Raw genomic sequence first — 26407 nt, forward strand, 5'->3', positions numbered from 1 at the left:
GATTTTTAATTCATTTTTTACTATTTGAAGGCTTTGGAAAATAAGGAGTTTTGTAAATTAATCTGACAAAATCTGACCTTTTTTTTTTTTAATTTAATCAAATTTCCTGACTTTTTTTAAAAACTCCTATTTTTTCCTGAATTTTGTCTTTTTTTTTTAGTTTTTCTTGACTTTTCCTGATTTCCTGACCGTGTGGCAACCCTGTATATGTCTGGTAAATCAATCTGGTATAGTTGCTCAAGATTATGTTCAAAAACTAATTTTTTCAATCAATGAACCAGCTTTTTTTAATCAAGTTTCATTTAATTATTACGTGAAAATTAATTACGTAAAATAAACAAATAACAAAATATATTGGTAGTGTAACAAAACAGCAACTGTTTAGGTTTAATCTATTTGTATCCGGCCGGATCTCAACTTAAATAAATATTCTGGATTAGTTTTTACTGATTTCAAAAGTATTGGTCATTAATAAATCTGAGTTTAATTATCCAGTTTAGCTTAACTAATACATATAATTAAATTTTATCTAAACTAATGAAATTTAAGAATACTTCGTTTAGAAAATTAGCTAGTACCTTCTAAGTTTGTATTAAAAATTTCAGTTAGAACATTTGTAAAAGAAAAATTATCCATAACATTATTTCTAAAAATTAACCTTTTAATCTAAACTAGGACAGGGAGTTTTTTTCTAGTCAACGGGCCAGATTAATTAAAAAAATATTGCGGGCTAGACTTGTCGAAAAAAGTCTTGGCGGGCGTAATAAATTTGATAAGTTTTTCTCAACAAACTACAAAACTCTTTTTAAGTCAAATTAAAATGAAATGATCGTTTAATAAGCACTAATGTGTAATAAAATTAAAGTACACTTAATTTTATATTTTAGAAAACTTATATCGGTCCGTAAATTGCCCGATCCTAATATAAACTGTAATCTTTTCTAACCTCTTTATATCGAATTCATGATTTTATATTACCTAGAATAGAAACTGAATTTTTTTTGTGAAATTTTTGAAAAAACTTCGCAATTATTTCTATCTTTCAAACTCAATTTAAAATATTTTAGTAAATAAAATATTTTAACAATCTATAAGTTTTTATAATCTCAAAAAAACTCGTAATTTGGGAAAAAATCAGAGATATTAAAAATCATTGCAAAAAATTAATTTATAATTAAAGTTTTTGAATTTAAAACTAAATAGATAAGGTTCTGAAAAAAGTATTAATTTAGTTTTGATAAATTTTGTTCAAAAATAATACATTTGATATAAAATTTAGTACACATATAAAACTTTTATAAAACATTGTTTTGTAAGTTTTATATAATTTGTTACGTTTAAATATATTTATTTTTTTTATTAACATTGCATCAAACAGGTTTATTGATTTACAACAAAAATAATGCACATTAAATACGTATAGAATCCGTGTAAAAAATATACACACTAACAAACTTTTGATAGTATGTTGTGATCATAAAACTATGAACAGAAAACAGTTACAAACTTTTGAACAAAAATGCATGCATAACAGAACATTTAAAATGCTTCTAGACTTTTACAATCTAATAATGGAATGTACATACTTACTGCTTCATTCATAAACAAAAAATAGTTTTTAAGTAATGTTTTCTGTGCGAATAGAAGATTTATTATTTGAACATCAAACTATTTAGTTTTAAGTAACTTAAATTACTGCATTTATAAAATTACACTACATTAGGAATACTACAATGAATTTTCAAGTAAAAAAAGTATAAGCAGTTCTTTAATACCTACAGTAATATTGCATTAAGTTAAAATTAATTAAACAAAATTGTGCAAGGTTAAAAAGTTTAAAAGGTGGTTAAGAGTACTGTTTGTGCAAAGCAAACTATAAGTTCGAAAAATAAAGTCCTTATACTTAAATAGAGGAGTTCAAAAAGCGCTTTTAAGATAAGAACTTTAACTTAAACACACATTCTGTAAAAACGTTAAACTACAAAAACATAAACTTACTCGTTTATTAAACTCAGATTCAAATAGAAAATAAATTCGTACATAAAAAAGCATACCTTTCAAGACAGTTTCAAATAAAAGAGTACCAAATATTTTATTTAATAAATTAGAATAATTAAAAGTATTTTGATTATAATTTATAAAGAAAGAACATTTGTTGATAAATTTAAGAAACACAATTTTAACCAAAAACTCAAGTATTCACAAATATTTACACACAAACTATTAAGAAAATGTATTTTAAACTTTTCATCACCATAAGAAATGAGTAGATTTAACAAGCACCATTATCCTTGTTTTCATCTTCATTCTTCATATCAAGTTGATCCGGGTTCTGAAGGGGGTCCAGCTCTGCGAACAAATCGTACCAAGATGACTTGTTCGCTGACGATTCTAGAACAAAATTGAATACTTTTTTACTACAAAACCAAAGTAAACTAAATGGCGAAACCATACTTTATCAAAAAGTAAAATAAATGTTTTGAAGAAAAGATAGGTTTAACAACAGTAAAATGAAGAACATTAATTAACCTAGCCTATATAAAAATACTTAATAAATGAGTTTACAGACAGTGTAACAGAAATTGTTGGTTAAAATTTATCTTAGGTATCAGTTCAAGTCTAAAAATAAAACTGGAAAGTGTTTAAAGATTTGAACAAATTGAAATGTTAACAGTAACATTTTTCATATAAGTTGTAATGGTCTGAGAAACTTAACTATTATTTAGCCACAAGTTTGTTATCAATTGTTAATTTGTTTTGCAGCATAGCTCTTATAAAAAAAAATTATTTAAATCTACCGATTCTAAAACTTATAAATAGGAAAAACTAAGCAAGTAAAAGCTTAAATAACACAGAAATATAACGTACTTAGATTTTTAGGTAAGAAAGGAAGAAAAACAAAACTGAGATTATTCCAAACTCGCAATTTTTAAAAAAATTGTAACTGCAGTTGTTAAACAAAGAAGATTTAACGTTTTTCACAACTAACTGTTTTTGTTAGATTTCATAGAGCTTGGTTCCATTGAACCAGTAATGTTAGTGCTGTCATTATAACTAGGTGGCAGCATTCCATTAAGCATTTGTTGTTGGTCTCTAAGCGGCGACATGTTCATCAAAATGTCCTGGTTGTTACCTATATAAGTATATTGTAGTTTTTTAAACTTAAGTTTAATAATTAAACAAAGAACTTATTCATTTTAATAAGATTATGATTGTTAAAAAAATACTAAGAACTCTTGTTAGAAGATTCCAAATACGGGACGTTAATTAGTACAATAACAAAAGTTATGTGACTTGCTTCCAATCTTGGTTTATGAATTTAATACTTTTTTTGAAAATAAAAACATATAGTATCATAAATACTTATACAGTCTGCACAAGCTAAACCACAACTAGCTAAACAAAGTATTTATCAATTTGAATAGACCATGGTTGTTTAGTAACACTTTTAACAACCGTCTTAGAAATATATTTTTAAATTTTCAAAAACAAACAAAATTTTACTGCCTAAAACTAGTACATACAACAACAAAAACGAATATTGTGTACAATTATTTTCATCATACTGACTTTCTTGAAATAAAACAGCTTACATACATTTACAATTAAAAAGTATAAATACTATTCAGTTTGCTTTCACTTAAGATTGTGTAAAGTAATATATTCAACAGTTTTTAGTCTAACTAATATGTTTTAATAACCTGTAGCTACTACACCGGATTGAGCTTCCACGTCATGTCTGTTGAAATCCATGAGGTCAAGCAACTGAGAAGGCATATAACCCTCTTTAGTAGGCGCTTCACCTTCACCGCATGTTGCTTGCTCAACTGCCGACTCATCACCCATCAAATTCACCTCACCTGACCCATCACCTGCCTTGTCATCTTTCATTTCACCAAAAACTGCATCCCACTGCTTGTCGAAGTCTCCACCTTAATTGTTATCAATTTTTGCAAAAAATTATAAATTTTCAAACTGACTATGCTTTATTTTGTTTTGGATTTAGACGATATTAGAAATAAGCTACTCGTTTATCAAACTTATTTAGCTGAAATTTCTGACTTAAATAAGTACAAATTGGATTCGTCTTATTTTTAGTCATATCTAACACCAAAAAACTTAATAGTTAATAGTTTATTATAAAAACTTGATAAAACCGTTAAGAATAATTGTACCAAGTAACAAAACTATCTACTTAAGTTTATAAATCTATACTTTATAAGCTCATTGATATTGTTTAGAATATAAAACTTTCAGAAGCAGTAAAAAGCGAAAAACAAATAAACGCACATATGTTAAATTTAAACAGAGTGTCACTTTTATACAACAAACGATTTAAGGCCGCAGTTTATTTTTTACAGCTAACAAAAACCCTTGATTTTCACCCCAATTGCAAAAAAATAAACCCTAAAGAATTTAACAATTATCCAGTCTTGCACAAGAGTCAAAAAAATCTAACATAACATTTAGATTTTAAGCATTAATACTTTATTTTAAAATCAGATTCGAAAATTTGAAAAAAAAAACTTTTTATACTTGTATAATGTAAAAATTAATTTTTAATAAAAGTAATAAAACTCTAAATAATAAGGATGTAAATCAGTTTAGATATAAAATTAGTTATGAAATTTAACGATTGTTACCGTAATTTAAACTTATAAGTTAAAACGAATTAAACTAATTCCGTATAAATCTGTTTTTGTCACGAAACTTACCAAAGTTATCATTACTAGTGTCCATTAAACCGTCAAATACATTAGTGGCATCAGTAGCTCCTCCTTCTAAAGCAGCTTTATCAATAACTTCATCTTCATCATCTATTTATAAACATTTTTCACTACAACACACAAAATATTTAGAAATATTACAATAACAAAGGTTACAATAAAATATTACAATAACAATTTAACAATTCTTTATATTTAAAAATAAGTAGACAAATTTTCTGTAGTGTGTGTGTTTTACTTAATAATTTTTTAAGCAATAACACTAACAAAAAACTTTAAAGGTTTAAATTTTTAACTTTTTAAAATGTAATTAGAATAAGTATAGGTAAGTTTTTTGAAAAGTATTTTACAAAATGAAAATGACTATAAACTAAAAAATGTAAGAAAATAAATAAAGGAGTGCATTTATTTAAGTAATCATTAGAAATAAACCAAAAGTTAATTTTGGTAGGACTGAAGAAACAACAAATGTTATCTTTATATTCAAGTAAAATTACAATTAAAAGGAAAATGTAGTACACCTACGCCATAAACTTTATTAAACGTGTTTTAAATGTTGGCATTTGATGATTGTTTTACTCAGGATTAGCAAAAAAATGTATTTAAACTCAAATTGAAATGCAATAAAATATGTTGGCTATTTAAAACAAAATTACTTAAAAAACTTTATAACGAAAATTGCTAATCATGAAACTAATCACAGTTTCGTTATTTAATTTGTTTCAAATAAAAAAATTAAAAGATAAACAAAATAAGACAAACAAAAAGCTATAAAATATATGTCAGTCTATACCCGAAACGTCAAAATCTATCAAGAAATTTCCAAACTTCTTATCAGTTTCTGGTAAAAACACTGGTTACCTTATTTATTACCAACGAATAGTAACGCAGGTCAAAACAACTTTGGTACTTTTTTAGCTTCTAAGTTAAAACTGTTCATTTTTAATAGAAGTTATTACAAGTTAATAGAAGATGTATATTCCTAAAAAGCTTTTTTACTAATAAATATTTATGTCAATTCAAATTTTTTAACTTCATTAAGGGCATAGGGGGGGGGGGGGGGGGGTAAACACCCTTTTTTGGTTTTTGATCTTATTTTATATAGTTTTTACTAAGCTACAAGATGCTTTTTACAGATTTAAAAAATTCAAAATAATTTTTGAGATATAGCCGGTCAAAGTCGGAGCCAACAATAGGTTCCTTATGGGAGGCGCAAACTAAAACAGCAAAAATAGACTATTTTACTAAAAATCTATCTTCTCCTACGTTTTTTGAGATAACTACCTCAAACTTTTAGGAAATGTTCCTTGATATATTTAGAAAATTCTGTCGGAAGGAATTTTGAAAAAAATGAAAAATAAAAATTTTATATAAAAAATAAACGAAAAAAAAACAGTTTTTTTTTGTTTTTTTGTTATAAATTTTTTATTTTTTTATTTTTTAAAATTCTGTTCTGACAGAATTTTCTAAATACTGCAAGGAACATTTTCTGAAAATTTGAGTTAGTTATCTCAAAAAACGTAGGAGGAGATAGATTTTTAGTGATTTCTAGTTATTTGCTGTTTTAGTTTGCGCCTCCCATAAGGATCCTATTGTTGCCTCCGACTTTGACCGGCTATATCTCAAAAAATATTTTGAACTTTTTAAATCTGTAAAAAGCATATTGTAGCTTAGTAAAAACTATATAAAATAAGATCAAAAACCAAAAAAGGGTGTTTACCCCCCCCCCCCCCCCCCTATGCCCTTAACTAAACAATGTTTCAATCGTTTGAACTAAATCAAACGAGATCATCAGTTGAATAGAATATGTACTTGTTTTATATAAACATGCAAGAAGACATTTAATAATTTGAATTGATCATTCTACTTATCATTAAGTCGAGAACTTTTATTGTGACCTATAAAGTAAAAAGTGCGCATAAATATTTTTATAGCAAAGATAAAAAAACAGACGTAATTCCTTAGCTACATGACTTCTATGATAAAAACACGAACTATCTTATAGAATGAAAAATCGTAAACCAAGTGCATCATTATAAACATGTTAGATAGTTCTACATCTTGTTACTTTCCAAACACTTCAAAATTACTAAAGAATACTAACATGGCAACTTTACTCTAACTTTTTATTAACTTATATAGCATAGTTTTACTACTTAAACTAGTTTTGATGTTAAACATTTTTTTAATGTACTAAGGATATTTTTTAGAAGGTAGGTGACTAATTTTATCAGAACTCTATTTTGATTTATAAGAAGTTGACCTTAGATGTAAACTTCAAGTCTATGTTAAATTTTGATAAAAATTCTCTTTTCCGTCCTATTATTGATTTTAGTGCAAAATTTTTTGTAACCGAACTTAAAACATTATTATTAATTATACAACTATCTATATTATTATTCTCAATTTATCAATATTCCAAATAATTTGTTTATTAGATGCTTTAAGTATAAAAAGTAACTATGTATTTACACTCTTTTTGAAATTTCAAAAACTGTATGGCGAAATGCACGTCTAAAATTTATCAAGTTATTATTTTGAATTATTTACTAAGCTTTAAAAGTTAAAAAACTAGTATATATCAAAGACAACCTTTTTAACACGATAATGTATTTCTGAAACATAAAAATTGTACTAAATTAGTCACCTACCTATGTTTAGGCAACTAGATAAGTTTTTAACGAATTAATGAAAACTTTAAAAAGTTCTAGTACTACCAAATCAAAATAATTGTAAAATATCTATTGATACAATAAAATAGTAAAGATCAAAAAAGTATGTATCAAATTTTTATTGCATCCAGCTTTAATTTTTAAGTTAAATCTATGTATGGACTTTGAATTTTGATTTACAAGTTAATAAAAAATGGTAAAACTTTATTTAAATTATCAGTTTATGATTTTAGAGACTTAATTTTGTTTAAATACTGTTTAGCATCGATGTTAAATACTATAGCTTAAACAAAAAAGTAGTTATAGTTTTTAATTAAAAAAAAAAATTTAGTTCTTCCATACCTTTATTTTGTAAATTTAACTCATCTAGCCTTTGACTGTCAACTTTTTCGTCTAAGCAAATAAGCCTGTTAGAAAATTAAAGTTCATTTCAAATTATAAAACAAAAGTATAAATCTAAAGATCAAATACAAACTTATCATCAGAATTTTCATTGTTATTTTCTGCTTCTTCGTTGTTATCTTTCAGTGGATTTAAGTCCTGAAACAAAAAACATAACTTTAGTAAATAATAAACGCCTTCTACATATACTACAGAATAGTTCAACTAGTCTTACTAGACCTTAAACACGTTTTTTAAATCTTTATTTTCTTTAAAATACTCTAATGTTTAAAAGATTTTTGTTCAATATTTAGAGTATTTAGAAAAAAAATCTAAAAGTTTTTAAAAGTTGCATAATACTATTTCATTTAATTTTATATGTCATTTAACAAAAAGTATAAAAATTATATCAGTTTTAAAATAATAAGTGTTGAATTTTTTTATATAATAACTTTTAAAGTTTAAAATGATTTCAAACACTTATACAAGCCATATTCGCTTAAACTTTATATTTTTTAACTTCGAAGATTATATAAATATTCTTTAAAATTTGGCACAAAAATCTTTAAAAAATATTTTATAAGTAGAGAAAAACTACTAAATAGTAAAAATTAATACAAATTAAGATGAACTACTACATAACAAGTACACTTATTAATCATAGTTTATTGATTATTAATTACAAATGATTTGTATCTCATACACCAATAAAAAACGTTCTTAAAAAATTCATAAATATCTTTCTTTTCATTTAAAAAACTATCTCCCTTAACTAGATTTAGAGACAGGGTTGCCACTCTTTGAGCCAAAAAATCTTCCCTGAGTGACCAAAAATTTCCCTGAGTAACCTTAAATTTCCCTGAGTTTCCATGAGTACTTTTCAAATCTTAAAAAAAAAATTTCTCTTCTAACACAAATTATAAATACCTCATTCTCATTTTTCTTCTTTAATTATAAAAGGAAGGTTGTATGTGTATGCTTCTGCATTAAATTTATGAAAAAAACTGTTTTCAAAAACTCAATCTTAAAAGGTTTAAACCATTTAAAAATTAAAAACTAAATTTTTGCACAACTTTGTGTAAACTTGTTAGTTAACTTTCTACATAAAAGAATAAAGTTTAATTTGTTTGACATTTTAAATGACAAAATTTAATTATACTATAATAATAATTTCACATGAAGAACTCACTTAAATGCATACATAATAATTTCATTATGACTTGTATGTCTTTCCAAGCAACTGTTCTGAATGCAGTAAATAAAACTTAAAAGCTTAACATTATTGTAAAAAAACCTGCAAAAAGAAAGTTTAAAGAAATAGCTAAAGAAATATCTCATATCAAAGTACAACTTAATACCTAACAACTGATACAAAATAATCTAAAATTAAAATTTTTTTATGTCTTTTAGATGTTCATACACAATCTATTTTAAATAACTGAAAACATAATTTTGATTTTAAAATAATTTCACATTACCTAATAAAAAATTCTTAATACTGTTTTTTTAAGTATGCAATTTCTAAATTTTCTGAATAGTTAACAACAACTTTCATTTCTCTAAACTGTTTGATTTTACTTAAGTAAATATAAATTTAAAATTTGAAAAAACTATAATGTTAATACTAAGAATATTGAACAACTAGCCGCAAGGCTAAAAAAATTCAAAATAACCACTTAAATAATAAAAATTACTACTTTTGAACAAAATATTGAAACTGGATTAACTAAACCTCATTTTAGATCTAGAAAAAAAATTCCCTGAGATTTTCAAAAACTTCCCTGAAATTTAGAGAAAAAATCAAAACTTCCCTGAGTTTCCCTGAGTTAAAAGAAAAATGCCAAAATTCCCTGAGTTTCCCTGAGATTCCCTGAGTTTCCCTGAGATTTTCTACAGTTTGAAAATTCCCTGAGATTCCCTGAATTCCCTGAGTTCCCTGAGTGTGTGGCAACCCTGTAGAGATAAACTTATTTACTATATGTGTAATAATGCATTTTGAAATTCGATTTAGATTTATTATAAAACGCAATAGATATTAAAAAAATAGTTTTTAAAAAAACAGCATTTACAAAACGATTCTAAAAATTTTTATAGACATATTTTTAACTAAAATTCAATCCTAACACATACTTTGAGAAGTTTGAACTCGTAATGCTTGTGATCTTTAATACTTTCCAGCACACCACCAAGAACCTGTGTTGAAGTTTTCCAGTAGACGGTCAAGTCCTTTTGATACGGAACCAACACGTTTGAAAACAAATTTGTTCTGGAAGCACACAACAAGTCCACCTAATTTTTATTTTGTTATTAATCGTAACTATGACAAAAAAAAACTGCTAAATGCTTTAGTATTTTGTTTAAAAACATTTAAACACACAGAAAAAAATATTACACCTCCAAAAATTTGAACTAACTTATTTCTAGAAAAGAAAATTTTGATATAGAGTTTAAAGGTTCATTGAAATATCATAATTTTTAAACATCTACCAGATATTTAGGATGAGGTCGGAACCGGATCTTATCTTTAAATTAGGATCCGGCCGGATCCGTATCTATTTTTTAAATTAAGATCCGGCCGGATTCAGAACTGTTTATTAATTTAAGATTCGGATCCTAAAAATGTTTTAAGCAGTTTCAAAAGAGAAAAAACTTATAAAACTCTATTATTATGTTACCTTTAACTAGTAAAAATTGTTTAACTAGACATTACATTACTTAGTTTTTTAATGCTTAAGTAGGCATTAGTGTCATGAGTTATCTTAAACATTTAACAAATTAAAAAAGCATCAAGAGTTATACTGAGTATACTAAGTTTTTGGCCGCCATTCTTGTTTAATATAAGAATTATCATAAAAAAATATAATATATGTATTTATATAGAACAAAGTTTTTAAAATATTAGGCTACACTAACTTTGGCAGCAGTTGTTCAGCAAAATTTTAAAACTTTTCACAGAAATATTTTATACTACGATATACTATTTTTTATCTAAACAAGGGCTAAAAAGATTTTTTTTTGTAAAACTAAAAATTAAAAATTAAAATTTAAAAAATAAGAAAATTGTTGAACAATTGCTGCCTCTCAAAGATATAGTAACCAAATATTAAATGAGCTGTATTTGTAGAGTTTTTACAGTATTTAATATGTTTAAATCAGAATAAAATAGTTAAATTAAAAATGTAAAGACTTTTAGCAAATTGAAATACATTAAAATTCAAAAATATATTTTATATATTAAAAATTTTACTTTAAATTAAAAATACAACTAAATTATACAGTCAGAAGAAGAATATAATACGCAAGAAACATAATTTAACATTTATACTATTTTAACAATTTTTACTCTAATGCAGAGTTCCCTAACTTTTTTTCAAAAGGCCCCCTTTAAAGAAATTAAAAAAGCTGTGGCCCCCTCCTACAGAATTACTCAAAAAACTACCATTTAAAACACCTAAGACCTTTTTTTTTTGCTCTTCATCATCAACACCAGAATATCTAGTGTAAGTTTCAAATATTGAGCTCATGGCCCCCTTGTAGCCCCTTTACTGCTCATGGCCCCCAAGGGGGCCATTTGGATCACTTTTAGAAGCCCTGCTCTAATAGATGTATGTATGTTTACTACAAATCATTGAATTAACTAAACTTTAATTAGTCTATTTCGCTGGACTAATCTTGTATATGTCAAATATTCAAAACACAATAACATAAGTATATAAAACTGAAAGAAGCTGATCGCGGAAAACAAAGTCTTTCCAAACTAACTTGATCCAGATCTTTTTTTAAATTAGGATCCGAATCTTAGATCCAGTAGATCAATGCTAGTTATACAGTAAAGTTGTTACCGATGAGTGATATAAGATAGAGAATAACACTTAAAAACTTCTTTTGCCGTAATACACAAAATAGTAAATAACAAATTGAAAACACGATCAAAATTCATGGTTGCCACTGATCAAGCTGAGAAAAATTTCCTGACTTTTTCCTGACTTTTCTAAATCAAACTCTTAAATTAAACTTATTCTAAAATACATAATCTAACAATTTAAACTATATAAAGCTTTCAATCTAATTTTATTATAGGTTAAAAACAACAGTTTTTTGCTGAATTCTATCATCAAACTTCCAGTACATCACTTAAACCATCTGTGTATGATTGATGTTTGTAATAAACAGCTCTATCAGCAAAATACTTGTATTATTACCTTATAAACACAGCTTTTCTGAAAAAAGACACAATTTTTTAGCATTTCCTAGCATAAATGTATCTAGATAAACAAACGACATATAAGGAACTTTTATAATTAAAACCTTGAATTAATAACAAATTTTCACAAATAAAATCTTAAAACAATAACAAATTTTTACAGTTGAAACCTTAAAACAATAAAGAACACATTTTTTTAGAATTTCCTACCATAAATGTATCTGAATAAACGAAACGACATATAAGGAACTTTTACAATTAAAATCTTAAATCAATAAGGAACTTTCACAACTCAGACCTTAAAACAATAAGGAACTTTTACAGTTAAAACATTAAAACAATAAAGAACTTAATCAAATACTGTTTTTTTAAATGTATGTACTAAATAGATTTATGCAAGTTGTATATTTTATTCGCGACCGGTTTCGGTGGCAAAAGATTGCGACCTTTTCAAGCAAAAATAAAATATGAAACTGCATATAACAATGTTAGTTAATTATACTGTTGTTTAAAAACTTATTCATGCGTGAAGAATATAAACAAAAACAAAAATGTTGAATATTCGAAAATTCAAGCATATTAGAGTATATTTAGGTAAAATTTGTACTAGTTTAAAAAAAAAAAACGGATTGAATTAATATTAATATAATGAGTCAAATAAAAAAAACTGAATTCAGAGCTTTTTTTTTTTAATAATAATAAAAAAAAAATATTTATACCTTGAAATTTATCTAAATGAAAATAAGAATTGTCTAAAATTGTGGTTTTAAGCCAAGAGTCAACAAAACATTAATAAAACTCAAAGTCGCTGAAGATTTCAAAATCTAATTTGTGTTAAGTTAACATAACAGTCATAATTTAAACGGATGTAAGAACTATCTAAAAAAAATTCTAAAAATTTATCTATGTTGAATTAAGAACTGTCTAAAAAAAAAAAAACTTTTTTTCAATTTAAGCCAAATGTCAACAAAAACTCAATGAAAAAATCAAGGAAAATAACCTATTTTTTACTTTAATTATGATTTGGTTTAAGTTTTGTCTGCTTTCCATGTATATACAAATGTATGTACTGAAATATCTTTTCTCCGATTTTTTATTAGCACTTCAACCTCTTCATCTAACGAAGATATGGTTTCCTTCATCTGGTCTGCATTCCGCCTTATTTTCTTGGCAGTTAAAATTATTTGCCTCATTTTATTTAAATCGCTCTCATCTGCTGCTTCTAAACTTGTTGAAGAGAATCTTTTCTCTAAATCAAGCCACAACTTGTGGGCTTCATTTCTTTTCTTTTGGCACTCATTTATTTTTACCTCCAATTTAGCTGCCTCTGATTCCTCCTCATCCTCCATCTCTTCCTGCCTTTGTTCTTTTAAAAATGCTTGATATCTGATTTTAAAAAAATCTATATTAAAAGTATACTTAAGCGAATTTTAATTATAAAATTTTACTCTAACACTAAAACGTAACACTCTATAAAATACAACATACCTTGACCTTGCGGTGGCTACCGACATCTGCATATTTTTTGAGGCGTTTACTTGATATGGTTTCTAGTTTGTAAGCATACATGTAATCTTTAATTCTTCTTCTCACATTAACTTGTTACACATTACACATTAACTTGTTACATAAAATACTAAACTAACTGCTTAGTTATAAAGAACTCAATTATTTACTTAAACAAAAAACACTTTGATTCTAAAATTATGCTAGATAAACTTTTGTGTATACATCACAGTTTCACTATGGAAGTGTCCTTGTTACAGATCATCAATACTAAAAAGCTTACAAAATCTGCTTGTTCAAGTAGGGTACTTGTTCAATATGTTAATAGAAAATTTTTGCAGTTTTATAAAGGATATTTTACTAATTTATACCAGATGAAGACATTGGAAATAAAATTAAATACTTTTGTAAATTTCTAAGAAAATTTTGGAATTTTTTTCTGACTTTAAAGGACTTTTAATTAATTTTTACCATTTGAAGGCTTTGGAAAACAAGGAATTTTGTAAATTTAAACTGACAAAATCTGACTATTTTTAAATTTTATCAAATTTCCTGACTTTTCCTGACTTTTTTTTGAAACCCCCCATTTTTTCCTGACTTTTGCTGATTTCCTGACTTTTCCTGACCGAGTGGCAACCCTGAAAATTATAAGATACTATAAAGTCTATAAATGTATAGTAAAAGTTTATAACTTATAAATTTGATCGTTTTAATTTGTTATCTACTATTTAGATACTATAAAGTCTAGAAATATATAGTAAAAGCTTATAACTTCGAACTGTTATAAATTAAGGAAAAACCATCACTTTTTTTCTAACTTGATTTTATAAACTAGTTATTTAAAAGGTATATATATTTATCGTTAAGATACACTAATAATAAAAAATTGAAAGTTTTATTTGAAAGTATTTTAAAATCAGATTTAATTCTACATTTCAAAACTTTATCAGGTTTTTTTTAAATTTTCTTTAACTCAGAAGTTAATACTGATTATCAAAATGTAAAAATTAAGTTTACACTTTATAAATAACAGTGAACTAAAATTTTTCATGAGACTAGAACAAACTATAAATTATAAAACTATCTTTTTTTTTATTTCATCGCACATTAAACAACTTGTTTAACTACAGTTTTTTAGAAAGCTATGTTTGTAGAAATTTAATAACAAATCAAATACTATATATATTACTACACTATTTAATTAAATATAGTTATTACAATATCAAGGTTTAAACTGTATATACAGTAACCTCTCGCTTATTTACGCACATTGTGTCCACAGAAAAAGTGCGTAAAGATATGAGAGATCGTAAAGATACGAGAGGTACCAAATATGATTACTATAATGGCTGTTTTTTGATTATGCTTCTAGGGCATAAGGGGGGGGGGGTAAACACCCTTTTTTGGTTTTTGATCTTATTTTATACTAAGCTACAAGATGCTTTTTACAGATTTAGAAATTTCAAAACATTATAGGATAAATTAGGATCCTTATGGGAGGCGCAAACTAATACGGCTAATAACTAGAAATCACTAAAAATCTATCTCCTCCTACGTTTTTTGAGATAACTGCCTCAAATTTTTAGGAAATGTTTCTTGCAGTATTTAGAAAATTCTGTCAGAAGGAATTTTGAAAAAATAAAAAAATAAAAATTTTATAACAAAAAAACAAAAAAAAAACTGTATTTTTGATTATTTTTTATATAAAATTTTTATTTTTAATTTTTTTCAAAATTCCTTCTGACAGAATTTTCTAAATATATCAAGGAACATTTCCTAAAAACTTGAGGCAGTTATCTCAAAAAACGTGGGAGAAGATAGATTTTTAGTAAAATAGTCTATTTTTGCTGTTTTAGTTTGCGCCTCCCATAAGGAACCTATTGTTGGCTCCGACTTTGACCGGCTGTATCTCAAAAAATTATTTTGAACTTTTTAAATCTGTAAAAAGCATCTTGTAGCTTAGTAAAAACTATATAAAATAAGATCAAAAACCAAAAAAGGGTGTTTACCCCCCCCCCCTATGCCCTTAAAAGCATACTGGGGACTTTTCAACTTAGAACAATTTTTTTATTTTGTTTATATATATAAAAACAAAAGATAAAACTATACATGTATTAAAAAAAAAAACGAATTTAAATTTATATAAAATGTTAAAACTTGTAGAAAAATTTTACTAATTTTAATAATAAGTAGATTTTATTTTTTTCTTTATTCAAATGGAAATTAGTGATATTTTTACTAAAAAAAACAATTGAGATTTGTGTTAAGTGTAAGCTCTATATTTATTAAGTATCACTGCTACTTTTTGCAAAGAAGTTTTATTAGATTTCTTTTTTAGCTGTTTATTCATATATAGGGCAAGAGTGCTGTATTATTTATTTGTATTTCATTACTTAATTATACTTTCATTATTTAATACCGTCATATTTCTTTTAGAATTTTAACTTAATCTCTTATCGTTAACAAAATTGCTGATATACTAGTAACTAAATATTTTTCAATTAGTCAAGGAACATAAGTTTACAAAGTCTACATATATAGAAAGGTTAGTTAGCATTTAAAAACATACTTTTAACTAAAAATATACAATAAATCTAATTTGTGAACTATAAAAAAATATATTTTTTAAGTTTTTAGAATTGTAAAATGCGTAACTAAACGAGAGTGCGTAACTTCACGAGTGCGTAAAGATGCGAGAGGTTACTGTAATGTAAAAAAATAACTCTACACCTAAAACAGCAAGTTATAATAAATTTTATAATAGTATTTAAAAACAAGTTCTTTAAAGTATTTTTATTGCTGTTAATTAAAAAATACATTATTAAAAAAACAAAGATAATTAAGTAAAACTTTTTAACAAAATAAGCGAACCTTTTGACATACAGCCCACTTTAATTGGTCGTATTTCTTTTTGTTCAATCTAACTTCTGTTTGAACCTATTTACACAATATAGATTGGTTATATAAACATAATTTGTACACATTTTTTTTATTATACAGCATTAATTAGGGCTATACTTATTAATACTAAAAAAAGTGTTGGTTAGATTATTTTAATAACCTCGTATGATCTTAAACCATTGTTCCTACTTTTTAAAAACACTTCTCTGAAAAAAAAAACATTTTTATAACTTAAACAAATATATATACGATTATTACCAAGAATCTAATTTCATAATAAAAACATTACAAAAAGTATAGTTTTTTTTTTTGTTTTTTACAAAAAAACATACTTTAAAAAAAAACATACTTTTTAATTATTTCTAAATTAAAAAATAAAATAAAACATACTTTTTAAAATTTAAAGTTGTAACAAAATTGTATTAAAAGCATATAAAAGTCAAAATAGTAGGAAGTTGATGAAGTTATATAAAATAACATAACAAAAAAGTAACAGAAAGCAACATTTAGAAAAATAAAAAGAAAGAAAAACTTAATTTAATTCAATTGATATTTAAATATTTTATTTTTAATAATCAGTATTCAATTTTTCGACTTTAAAAAAGATTATTCATTTGTTGTCAATTTCATAACACTAATAGCTTTTTCTGTGTTATACATGATTAGTTCTTTTTTATATTATTTAAAAAGTACTCTTCGAACAAAACTTAGCATTCATAGAATATAAGGATGTCAAATATATTGATTTTTTGAAATATAAAATCAAATCAATTAAAAGTTTAAATTTCTGAATAGTTATACATTTAAAACAAGTAATAAAACAAGGTTTTATGTATAATAAAATATCTACAAATTGATAAAAAACCTACGTTTATAATCAGCTATCTTTTTTAATAAAAAAAAATATTTATATTCAGTATGTTTTTCAGATACTTATTGCATTCAAATAAAAACGAATACATAAGTAAACATTTTAAATAAGTCTTGTTTCATATTTACTTATATGAAAAAGTATAGAGACGTACTGGTTTCTTACCACTTTGAACACCAGTGTAGGCTTCTCTGGCTGTGTCATATATATAATGACGATCCTATTACAAAGGCTTCACTATACAGGTTGCTCAAGACTACAATATCAAGACGTCTGTTAGCTTGTTCTATAGATTATAGATGTACTAATTGATGAGTGGGAAAAGCTGACAGATAATCAAAAACTTTGCGATCTTCTCTCATCAGAAGAGAAAACTAAGTGAAAAAGAGAAAGAATTCTTAAGCAAATCTATGAGTACGAAGGAACCACAATAAAAATAATTCAATTATTTAAATTCATTGTTGTGTATGCAAACCCAGTGAGCAAGCCAGGTATGGCCGGTATTAACTGCAAACGAGTCAATATCAGGGTTGCCACAGATCAAGCTGAAAAAAATTATATGACTTTTCCTGACTTTTTCCTGACACAAATTCTTAGTATCAACCAATTCAAAAATACATAACCAAAGACTTAAAAGATTTCAACTTTTTTTAAAAACTCAACTAGACCCTTAGAATAAGATTAATTGCAAAAGCAAAATTTTTTTGAAAATAGCTTTAGCAAATACAGTTTTTAGATATGATTAACTTTCTTATTTAGATATGTTTATATCAAATTTCCTGATTTTTCCTGAATTTTTTCAAAACCCCAAATTTATCTAACTTTTGTCCTTTTTTTCGTCCTTCCTGATTTTTTTTTCCCGACTTTCCTGACTTTGTGGCAACCCTATATTATTATCACTAGCTCATATCTTTTCAGACTGAAATAAGATATATGTCTTTGTTGTTTTATATTCAAAGTACAAAATATTTTTTCAATTTTCTTAGTTTAAATTAATTTATTACAACTCATTAAAGTTGTATGACTACTTTTTTTTATAGCTTTTCATACATTTTGAGCAAAAATAAAAATATATACAAAACTGAAACAGAATTTAATAAAAAGAGAAAACAGCAAGTTTTATAACATCTAAAAAAACATTTACTACTCAAAAACATTTAAACTATACTATTGAAAATACAACTAATTTTGAACAAAAAATCAAAACAACAAGTTACAATACAAATATCTTTGAACTTAAGAAGTAAATTTAAATCATTATCGAATATTAGTTGGTTGTACTTACTATTATCACTAAATACTTCAATTTCATTTTTGTAAACAGATTTAGTAAATACAAATAAAATTATTAAATCATATATTTTTAAGTTCAACAGTCTTATCCTCAATATACTGTATTAAACCAAATGGTATATCATAAAAAATAATAGTCCTATAATACCAATTTAAAATTGTTAAAATATCAATATCTAAAAATCATAACTAAAGTTTGAACTAAGACAAAAAAAATTGAATAGTAGGTTTAAAAAGTTTATAGACTTTAAATGTTTTTACAGGGTCTTTTTTTAGAATAACCTAGTAAAAACATTGATTAGATATATTATTTTAGAAACTTTATACTTCGGTACTTTTTTTGACGCCTTACTTAATATTAACATCACCAATAACTCTAAATATAACATTACTACAGCCTAAGTTACAGTAAAAAAAAATAATTTTTAAAAAACATTAACACAAAACAAACCTTGCGAAATTTCTCTAGCTTTTTGTGGTCTTCAGGGTCAAGCTTCTTGGCGTTTTCTTGCATCCACCTGAGCGATGCCCTGTACTTGATGCGAAAATCTTCCATGTTTTTAATGGTCAACATGCAGTCGGCAACAGCGCGGCACGTGAAAGTTTCAACGTTGTGGTGCAAGCGAGATAGAGAGTTTCTTATGTCCAATCTGCAAGGATAATTTGTTATGAAAACTACTGGCAAATATTTTAAAAGTGAAGTTTTTTCAAGTCGTCTATGAGCAAGTAAAAAAAAGCAATATTTTTTTATCTACTATAAATATTACTTTTAATTCAATATGCTCAAGGAGTTTAACTGTTTCAAGACTTTTTTCAGTATAAATCTATCCTAATAGTTTATAAATAAACAAAAAAATACATAAAATCAGTTTTGTGAAAATATGGCAAGTTTAAAACATATATCTAAATAAAGTTAAAACTCTAAAGCAATCCAAAAAATTAAGAATATAAAAACAAAGAACACATGATGTTTAGTGTTTGTATTAAAAATATCATCGTACTAAAGATCGTATTGAGAATAAAACTTTAAAATTTATAATGTGGAAATAAAACATGAATATTAAACACATGAAATGATAGGTTTAGTCTCTTAAACTTGAATTCGAATACTCTATTTTTAGTTAAGATTTTTTAAATTTCCAAAACATATTAAAGGTTATTAAAATGAAAAAGACGAGGTAGGTGAATTATTGTGTGTGAGTTTGACAGGGTGGCCACTGGTTTTTGAGAAATTTCTTCCAGATTTTTGAAAGTACATACACGCTTTTGGGTCTATTTTAAGTTTAAAGTTAAGTTTAAGGTTTAAAACTGTGTTAAGTAGCATAACAACATTACAATGATACTGTAAAGCTACTTTAAAAGTGTTTTTTATTAGTTAATCTAATGATAGATTTCCTGTGTCAAATCAAAATTATACTACTTAATATGTTAAGTTATAATTGTTTAAATTCTAGGCTTTTCAAGGATTCCAGGTTTTGTAGCCACCCTGGTTTGAATGAAAAAGATATTGATATGAATAAGATTTGAAAAATATTCAAATAAAAAACTTTAAAAGTATACTAATACAGTTTACACTTACAAGCAGTTCAATTTTGTAATCACTGTTTACCAGTCTGCACGTTTTAATTGACGAATGAATGAGCACAAAACATTTTTTTTTCAATTTCTTTATTTAAACAACTTTTTTTTCAAGTACATAGCTTATTCAAAAAATTTAGCAACACACATTTCATTACTCTTTATTTATTTTTAAGTACTTTCAAGTAAGACTTATCAAAACAGTATTTTAGTAAATTAAAGTGAAATTAAAATTTATTGAAATTTTAATTTTAACAAATTTATAAAAAATAAGTTACGTAATAATCAAGTGTTTTTAAATCTAATAATTTTAAACAGTAAACAGTAATTTTTCTCGAGGATTAACATTCACTTAGTTTTTGAACTTTAATTTTATAATTTTATTTATAAAGTTTTTTTTAAGTCAATCGAATGACTAGTTTATTTCAATACAATGTATCTACTACTTTCCATACTGTATAACTAGTCTTTTTTTTATTGTTTAGCTACATTTTTTATCATTATTAAAGTTAATATAGTGAAAATTGAATTTATTCTCACCTTTGTTGTGAGTTCATGCACTGTGCTTTTCCCATGGCACACATCAACTTGCCAGCTGGGGTCTTGTCCATTGTGCCCTGCTCTTTGAGAAACCTTCCCATCGAACTTTCGTCACGTGACAAGTCTGAATGTTTGAAGATAATTGTAATTTTTTTCTCCTGTGTAGAAAGCTTAAAAACCAACTACAATACTTATAAGATATATCATTAATTCTTCATTAAAGTGGTGTGTAAACAAATATGTAAACTTTATTACAATTAAATCTAAGTTGCTCAAAACAAACTTCTGTTTTGTGCAGGATATCATTTAAATAAACTTACTGCATATACAGTTTTGGTATTTTTCTATCAACTTGACAAGATCATTGCAAGTCTTCTGCACACAATTGAACAGCTGTTGAAAAAAGTTCTTTAAAGTCTGTTTTTTACTTATCGAACATACAGTAATCTTGAAATTTTTTAACATAAAATGAATTCTTTTTTTAAATACTAGGGTAATTGATAACTCAAAAAGTTAATTAATAGATAACGTTAAAAAAAAAGTATTTGAAAATAATGTACATCTAAATAAATAAGTGTTTAAAAAATCAATTATTTTGGTGAATATCTAGTGATATCAAATATACTTTCTAAATATCAAATAAGAATCAAATATATTTTCTCAACAAAAATAATCAGCTCTGTAATACTTTTTTTTTACTTTTTTAGATTTTAAAAAATATTTGACACATAAATAATTTGTGATAATTTTTTTAAGCTATGTATTTACAGCAAAGTATAAAATTTGAAACAATTACCAAATTATAGTTTATATATTCATATTCTAAACACTTAACATAATCTATTAATTAACTATAAAACTGTTTTTACTTTGAGTACAACTTTATTTCTTTATTTACATTATGATAATGTCTTGCTTATTGTAAAATAATAATTATTTTAAATAAACTTTCAAGTTCAATAAACTAAAGTTGAGAAATTTTAATTTTCAATACTAATCATTATTACGTTCTAAGAGAGTAAAGTACTTTACTTTAAACTTGATCCATTTTTGCAAATTCTTAAGTCAGCTGTCATCTGCTTTTTACTCTATAAAAAAAAATCAAAAAAATGTTTGAATTATAAGGGACCAAATTGGATAGTTCAATAGATTACTTATAGAAGAATCAAACTAAAACAGCACAAAATGACTTAATCATTATAATTTATCCATCCAATAATTTATAGTAATCATTTAAAACTATTTAAATTTAAAAAAGACCCACTATGGCTTTATTTCTATACTTACTTGTTTCTATTTGAACAAAAAATGGTAAAAAAATAAATAATGGCTCTATGAAATTACAAAATTAATACTCTGCAGAACATGAACTTAACCAAACATGAATACTTGTAAACTTCAAAGATGATAAAAACTTTTTAATTTAGCAAAATTAAGAAAGTTTAAAATTGCATAATTCAAAAAACTTCAAATCACTCCAAAATAAAACTAAAAATATATTTTTTTTTTTAAATCTATCTAATTTTTTTTTTAATTGTCAAAACAAAAACTACATGTTTAAATCTGGTTGACTAACTTACAAAAATGCTTTATCAAGTTTTAAAGTAATGTTCTACATTATTTGCTTTCAAATTGCACTAAATTACTACTACTAACTTAATTTTAGTCCTCATTTTTATTTGATATATTGTATAGTATCATTATACTTGTAGATATGTGTAGAAATTAAATAAAAAATAAAAATGTTTTTATACAATTACTAGAAAATGCAAAGTAAAAATAGAAAGAAAAAAAAATCTATTTTCTATTGTAATAATTAAATTACAATTTGTTGAAATGCTTTTTTATAAAAATACAAATTAAAACTAACATCAAGTTTAGCATCAATATCTGAATCACTTTCTATCACGCATTCTTCATCTTTTTTGCCAAGTTTTTTTCTTAGAACCTGTTTTGCATTCCAAAAGTCACGCTGCAGTTTGTTTACTGTTGACAAATTTGCTTCATATATATTCCTATCATAACTTTGTCCAGAGTATCCACCGCTATTCTGTTCACTGTAAGATAATCAAATCAGTTAACAGATTAATTATCATTATTAAAAAATTACTTCTTAATATTCAAATAACTTTTAAATAACAAGTTGTTTTCATAAAAATTCAAAGTGTGCACAGGAAATTTAATTTTGGTGCAAATAAACTTTGTTACAGTAAATGTATTTTAAATATACAGTTATTTTAACTGCTTCATTTTAAAAACTAAATGAAAAAGTTCTTAAATACTATAATTATAAATTTTGTTTTCAAATCAATAAAACAGCATCATTGTAATTTTTTTAATGAAAAATACTTATTTAACAACATTGTATACACAGTACTTATTTGAATGATATACTTTGCAGGGTTTAGATATATTTAACTACCTTCAATTAATAAAAATTATTGCTGCTCAGTTTAATATTTTTAAATGGACTGAGGAAAAACTTTTTAAAACTATAGAACTTTATATTAAAAATTAAAGTAATCTATGTATTTTTAAGATTTGAGAAGAGTTCGAGTTAAAACGCTTACTAAGGTTTAGGTCAATCTGTTCAGTTCTTATTATGTAACGACAATCTAGTTATCCAAAACTAAACTCTAATTAAACTTCAATAAGAAGTCTATAAATAATCTGATAAAGTTTTAATCCTGTTCTAAAATTTAGACTTAAACATAAGACATAAAAGTAGTTTCATTTTTTTATTCGACCCTAATTTATTAACAATGAAGGAAAGATTTTCTAAAAATTTTCCCTTAAACTTGGTTAAACTTAGAAGAAGCTGAGTTTTTAGTCATTTATTCTACAATTAATGAGACAAGATTTATATAAAAATTCTTAAATCTTCCAGGACACAGTGAATTTTCTATTTCTGATTTTTCTAGGGCATCAATAATTAGAAAAAATCTAAAGATAGTTATGAGAATCTAAAAATTTATTGCATATTACATAAGTTGAAAACACCTTCAGATTACGAGTGTGAAGTTAGCTTGACCTCGTTTTTCAAGAACTTTTAAAAAATGTCCAAACTTCAAACCTAATCATTTTCCTTATCTTAATAGCAAAATAAAAACTTTTTTCCAGAGAATGGCTCTTTGTCTTTAATTTAAAAAAATTATTGGATTGGGGTTTGACTTTTAGTGTGGGGCCGCTTAGAAAATAATAAGTTTTTTTTATGAACTTTTTTATTTTATGAGCTTGAGTAGAAAAAAAAAATTCTATTTTTTTTATTATTGTTTTTTTTCTAACTGTCAATATTTTGTACAATTTGGCCTTAATTAGGTTTTTTTATGAATTTTTTTTATTTTATGAGCTTTAAAAGGTAAAATATAAATCATAAAAAAAAATAATTAAGGCCAAATTGTACAAAATATTGACAGTTAGTAAAAATAAAAGTACAGTCGTTAAGTCACATATTATTGAGAAGATTTAAAAAAAAATAAAATTTTATTTTACTCTACTCATAAAATAAAAAAAAATCATAAAAAATTTGTTTTTTTCTAACTGGCCCCACACTATCAGTCAAACCCCAATACAATATAAAAAAATTAATTAAATATAAAGAACCGTTCTCTAGAATAAAAATAAAAGTTTTTATTTAGCTATTAGATAACGAAAATAATTAGGTCCAAAGTTTGGACATTTTTTTTTAAATTCTTGAAAAACAAGGTCAAGCTTGTCAAAAATTTTACACTCGTCTTCAGGTTTACAATTCGTCCTCAGTAAACTTTCAATAAGCTAATAGAACTAAATATGTATATGCAACCAAGTAAAGAGTAGTGAAAAAATATATAATGATGTTGTAATTCAAAACTAATTTGTAAAGGCTAGAAGATTTTTAGTACATTATAATGATAGTTTTGTATGTAAAAGTAAATTTAAATGAAATGAAAACAAAAGCAAAAACTTTTCCGATATAAACTAATTAAAAACTATCTTAGTAAAGAATTGTTTGACGTAAATTATTGTTAATAAATAGTTACTTTTATCAAATAAATAGTTGCTGTTATGTTAATAAGATAAAATAAATAAAAAAAGAGTTGCCAAAGGCTTTTGTAAATTTCTTCCAGGTTTTCTGATTTTCTTTCACTTATTTAAAAAACAAGTTTTTTTGTCCATTTTTAGTATACAATTTAACATCCGTTAAAAAACTATATTAAAAATATAAACAACATTGAAAAGATACTGTAGAGCTTTAAATGTGTTTTTTAATTTAAAAAATTAAAGATACAAAAACATGTTTATTCTAATGATAGATTTTTCATATCTAATCAAAACTGCATACTTTTTATGAAACATAATGTAAAATTCCAATTTTTTCCAAATTTTTTAGTGATTTTTGTTCTAAATTCCAGTTTTCTCCAAATTTATTCAAATTCATAGATTACAGGTATTTGGCAACCATGTAAAAAAAGTCATTTATAACTTGTATATGAATTTTTTTACAAAATTATAAGTATCCAAAAAATTAATAAATTTAATTATTTTGTTCTAAAAATTTAACCTATATAAATATATACTTTAAAAATCTTTAAAAATCAAGTTCTAAAATTTTTTTTAAATGTGGACCTTGGAATTTCCTATTTCTATGGCCATGACAGTACATTTGGCAAATACCTTGTTGTTCTTATATTTAACTAACAACTTAAACAGCAATTTTTTGTGCTGAAGTCTACGACAGATCAATGTTAAAATTGCCAGTTTTAATCCTGAATGAGCATTTGAATTGTTTTCATTTGATTTAAAATCTCTAGATTAGGGGCAAACTGTGGCCAGCTGGCAATATTCAAAACTTTGTTTAGTTTATATACTCACAACTGCATTTTCAATAAAATATTTTGAAACTTCAGTGTATTCTTAAAAGATAATCTATCCTTAATTTTTTTAGTTCAAAAAAAATTGTTTTAATATGATTTTTGCATACTAAAATTGTTTGTTTTCGACCTACTGACCCCTGCTCTAGAATTTTATAGTAGGTATCTGATCTTTTTTTTTATTTTAAATATTTTTGATAATTGAATAACAATGTTTTTTTTTATTAACTTTTTATAACTTGAAGTACTCGGATAATTTCACTTGTTTGTGCTTAATCTTTTAGGGCTTTATTTAGTTTATCTCAATTTTATGAAAAAAAAAACTATAATGTATGTTATATTCTTTTAATCGTAGGTAAGTATAATAGTAACTTACTATCTGTACATTGTTATCTATTGTCACTAGTTGAATTAGTTTTTAACTTATAAACTGCATATTGTGGACTGCACATATATTCTAAATTATTTTTAAATGTTGTTTAACTCCCTCAGTTTCAAACTTTTATTCACACAATAAAGGTCTTATCTTAAGCCTTTTTCCTAGTTCTTGTTTAAATTAATTTGTATAATGCTTAAAAACTCTAGTTATAACTTGTTGTTTTCAATATGTTTTTTATTATTGAAAATATTCTTGATTAAGAAATAAAAAAAGAAAACATAATAAAACTGTTATCTCGCTATGTCAATACTTGTTACGTTTACAGATAAAACTGTCAGCTCATTAATTTAGTAATTGTTTTAATTATTTTATAAAGTTCATTTACGGTTAAATTTAAAAATAAAACTTTATATCAACTACAATATACATTAATTTTAATTTGAAAGTAGTAAATTCGACTAAATAAAAAATATTTCTTATTTTGTTATGAACTAAAGGAAAGTAT

At 24.7% G+C, this 26407-nt stretch overlaps 1 protein-coding gene across 1 annotated transcript; it reads right to left on the reverse strand.

The window, feature by feature from the left end:
- Nucleotides 1-1414: 1414 nt before the first annotated feature.
- Nucleotides 1415-25973, reverse strand: LOC145837283 (islet cell autoantigen 1-like). Its single transcript, XM_082945088.1, has 13 exons — nt 25900-25973; nt 22544-22730; nt 20994-21066; nt 20674-20797; nt 19007-19205; nt 16362-16427; nt 9911-10069; nt 7875-7939; nt 7742-7806; nt 4716-4817; nt 3702-3932; nt 2990-3133; nt 1415-2391 (listed from the first exon to the last, which is right to left on the reverse strand). Exons 1-13 carry the CDS (start codon nt 25908-25910, stop codon nt 2273-2275), a joined length of 1545 nt encoding a protein of 514 aa, XP_082801214.1. The 5' UTR covers nt 25911-25973; the 3' UTR covers nt 1415-2272.
- Between the last annotated feature and the right edge of the window lie 434 nt (nt 25974-26407).

Source organism: Thalia democratica, chromosome 5 (assembly GCF_965202585.1).
Source record: "Thalia democratica chromosome 5, ktThaDemo2.hap1.1, whole genome shotgun sequence".
Lineage (NCBI taxonomy): Eukaryota > Metazoa > Chordata > Thaliacea > Salpida > Salpidae > Thalia > Thalia democratica.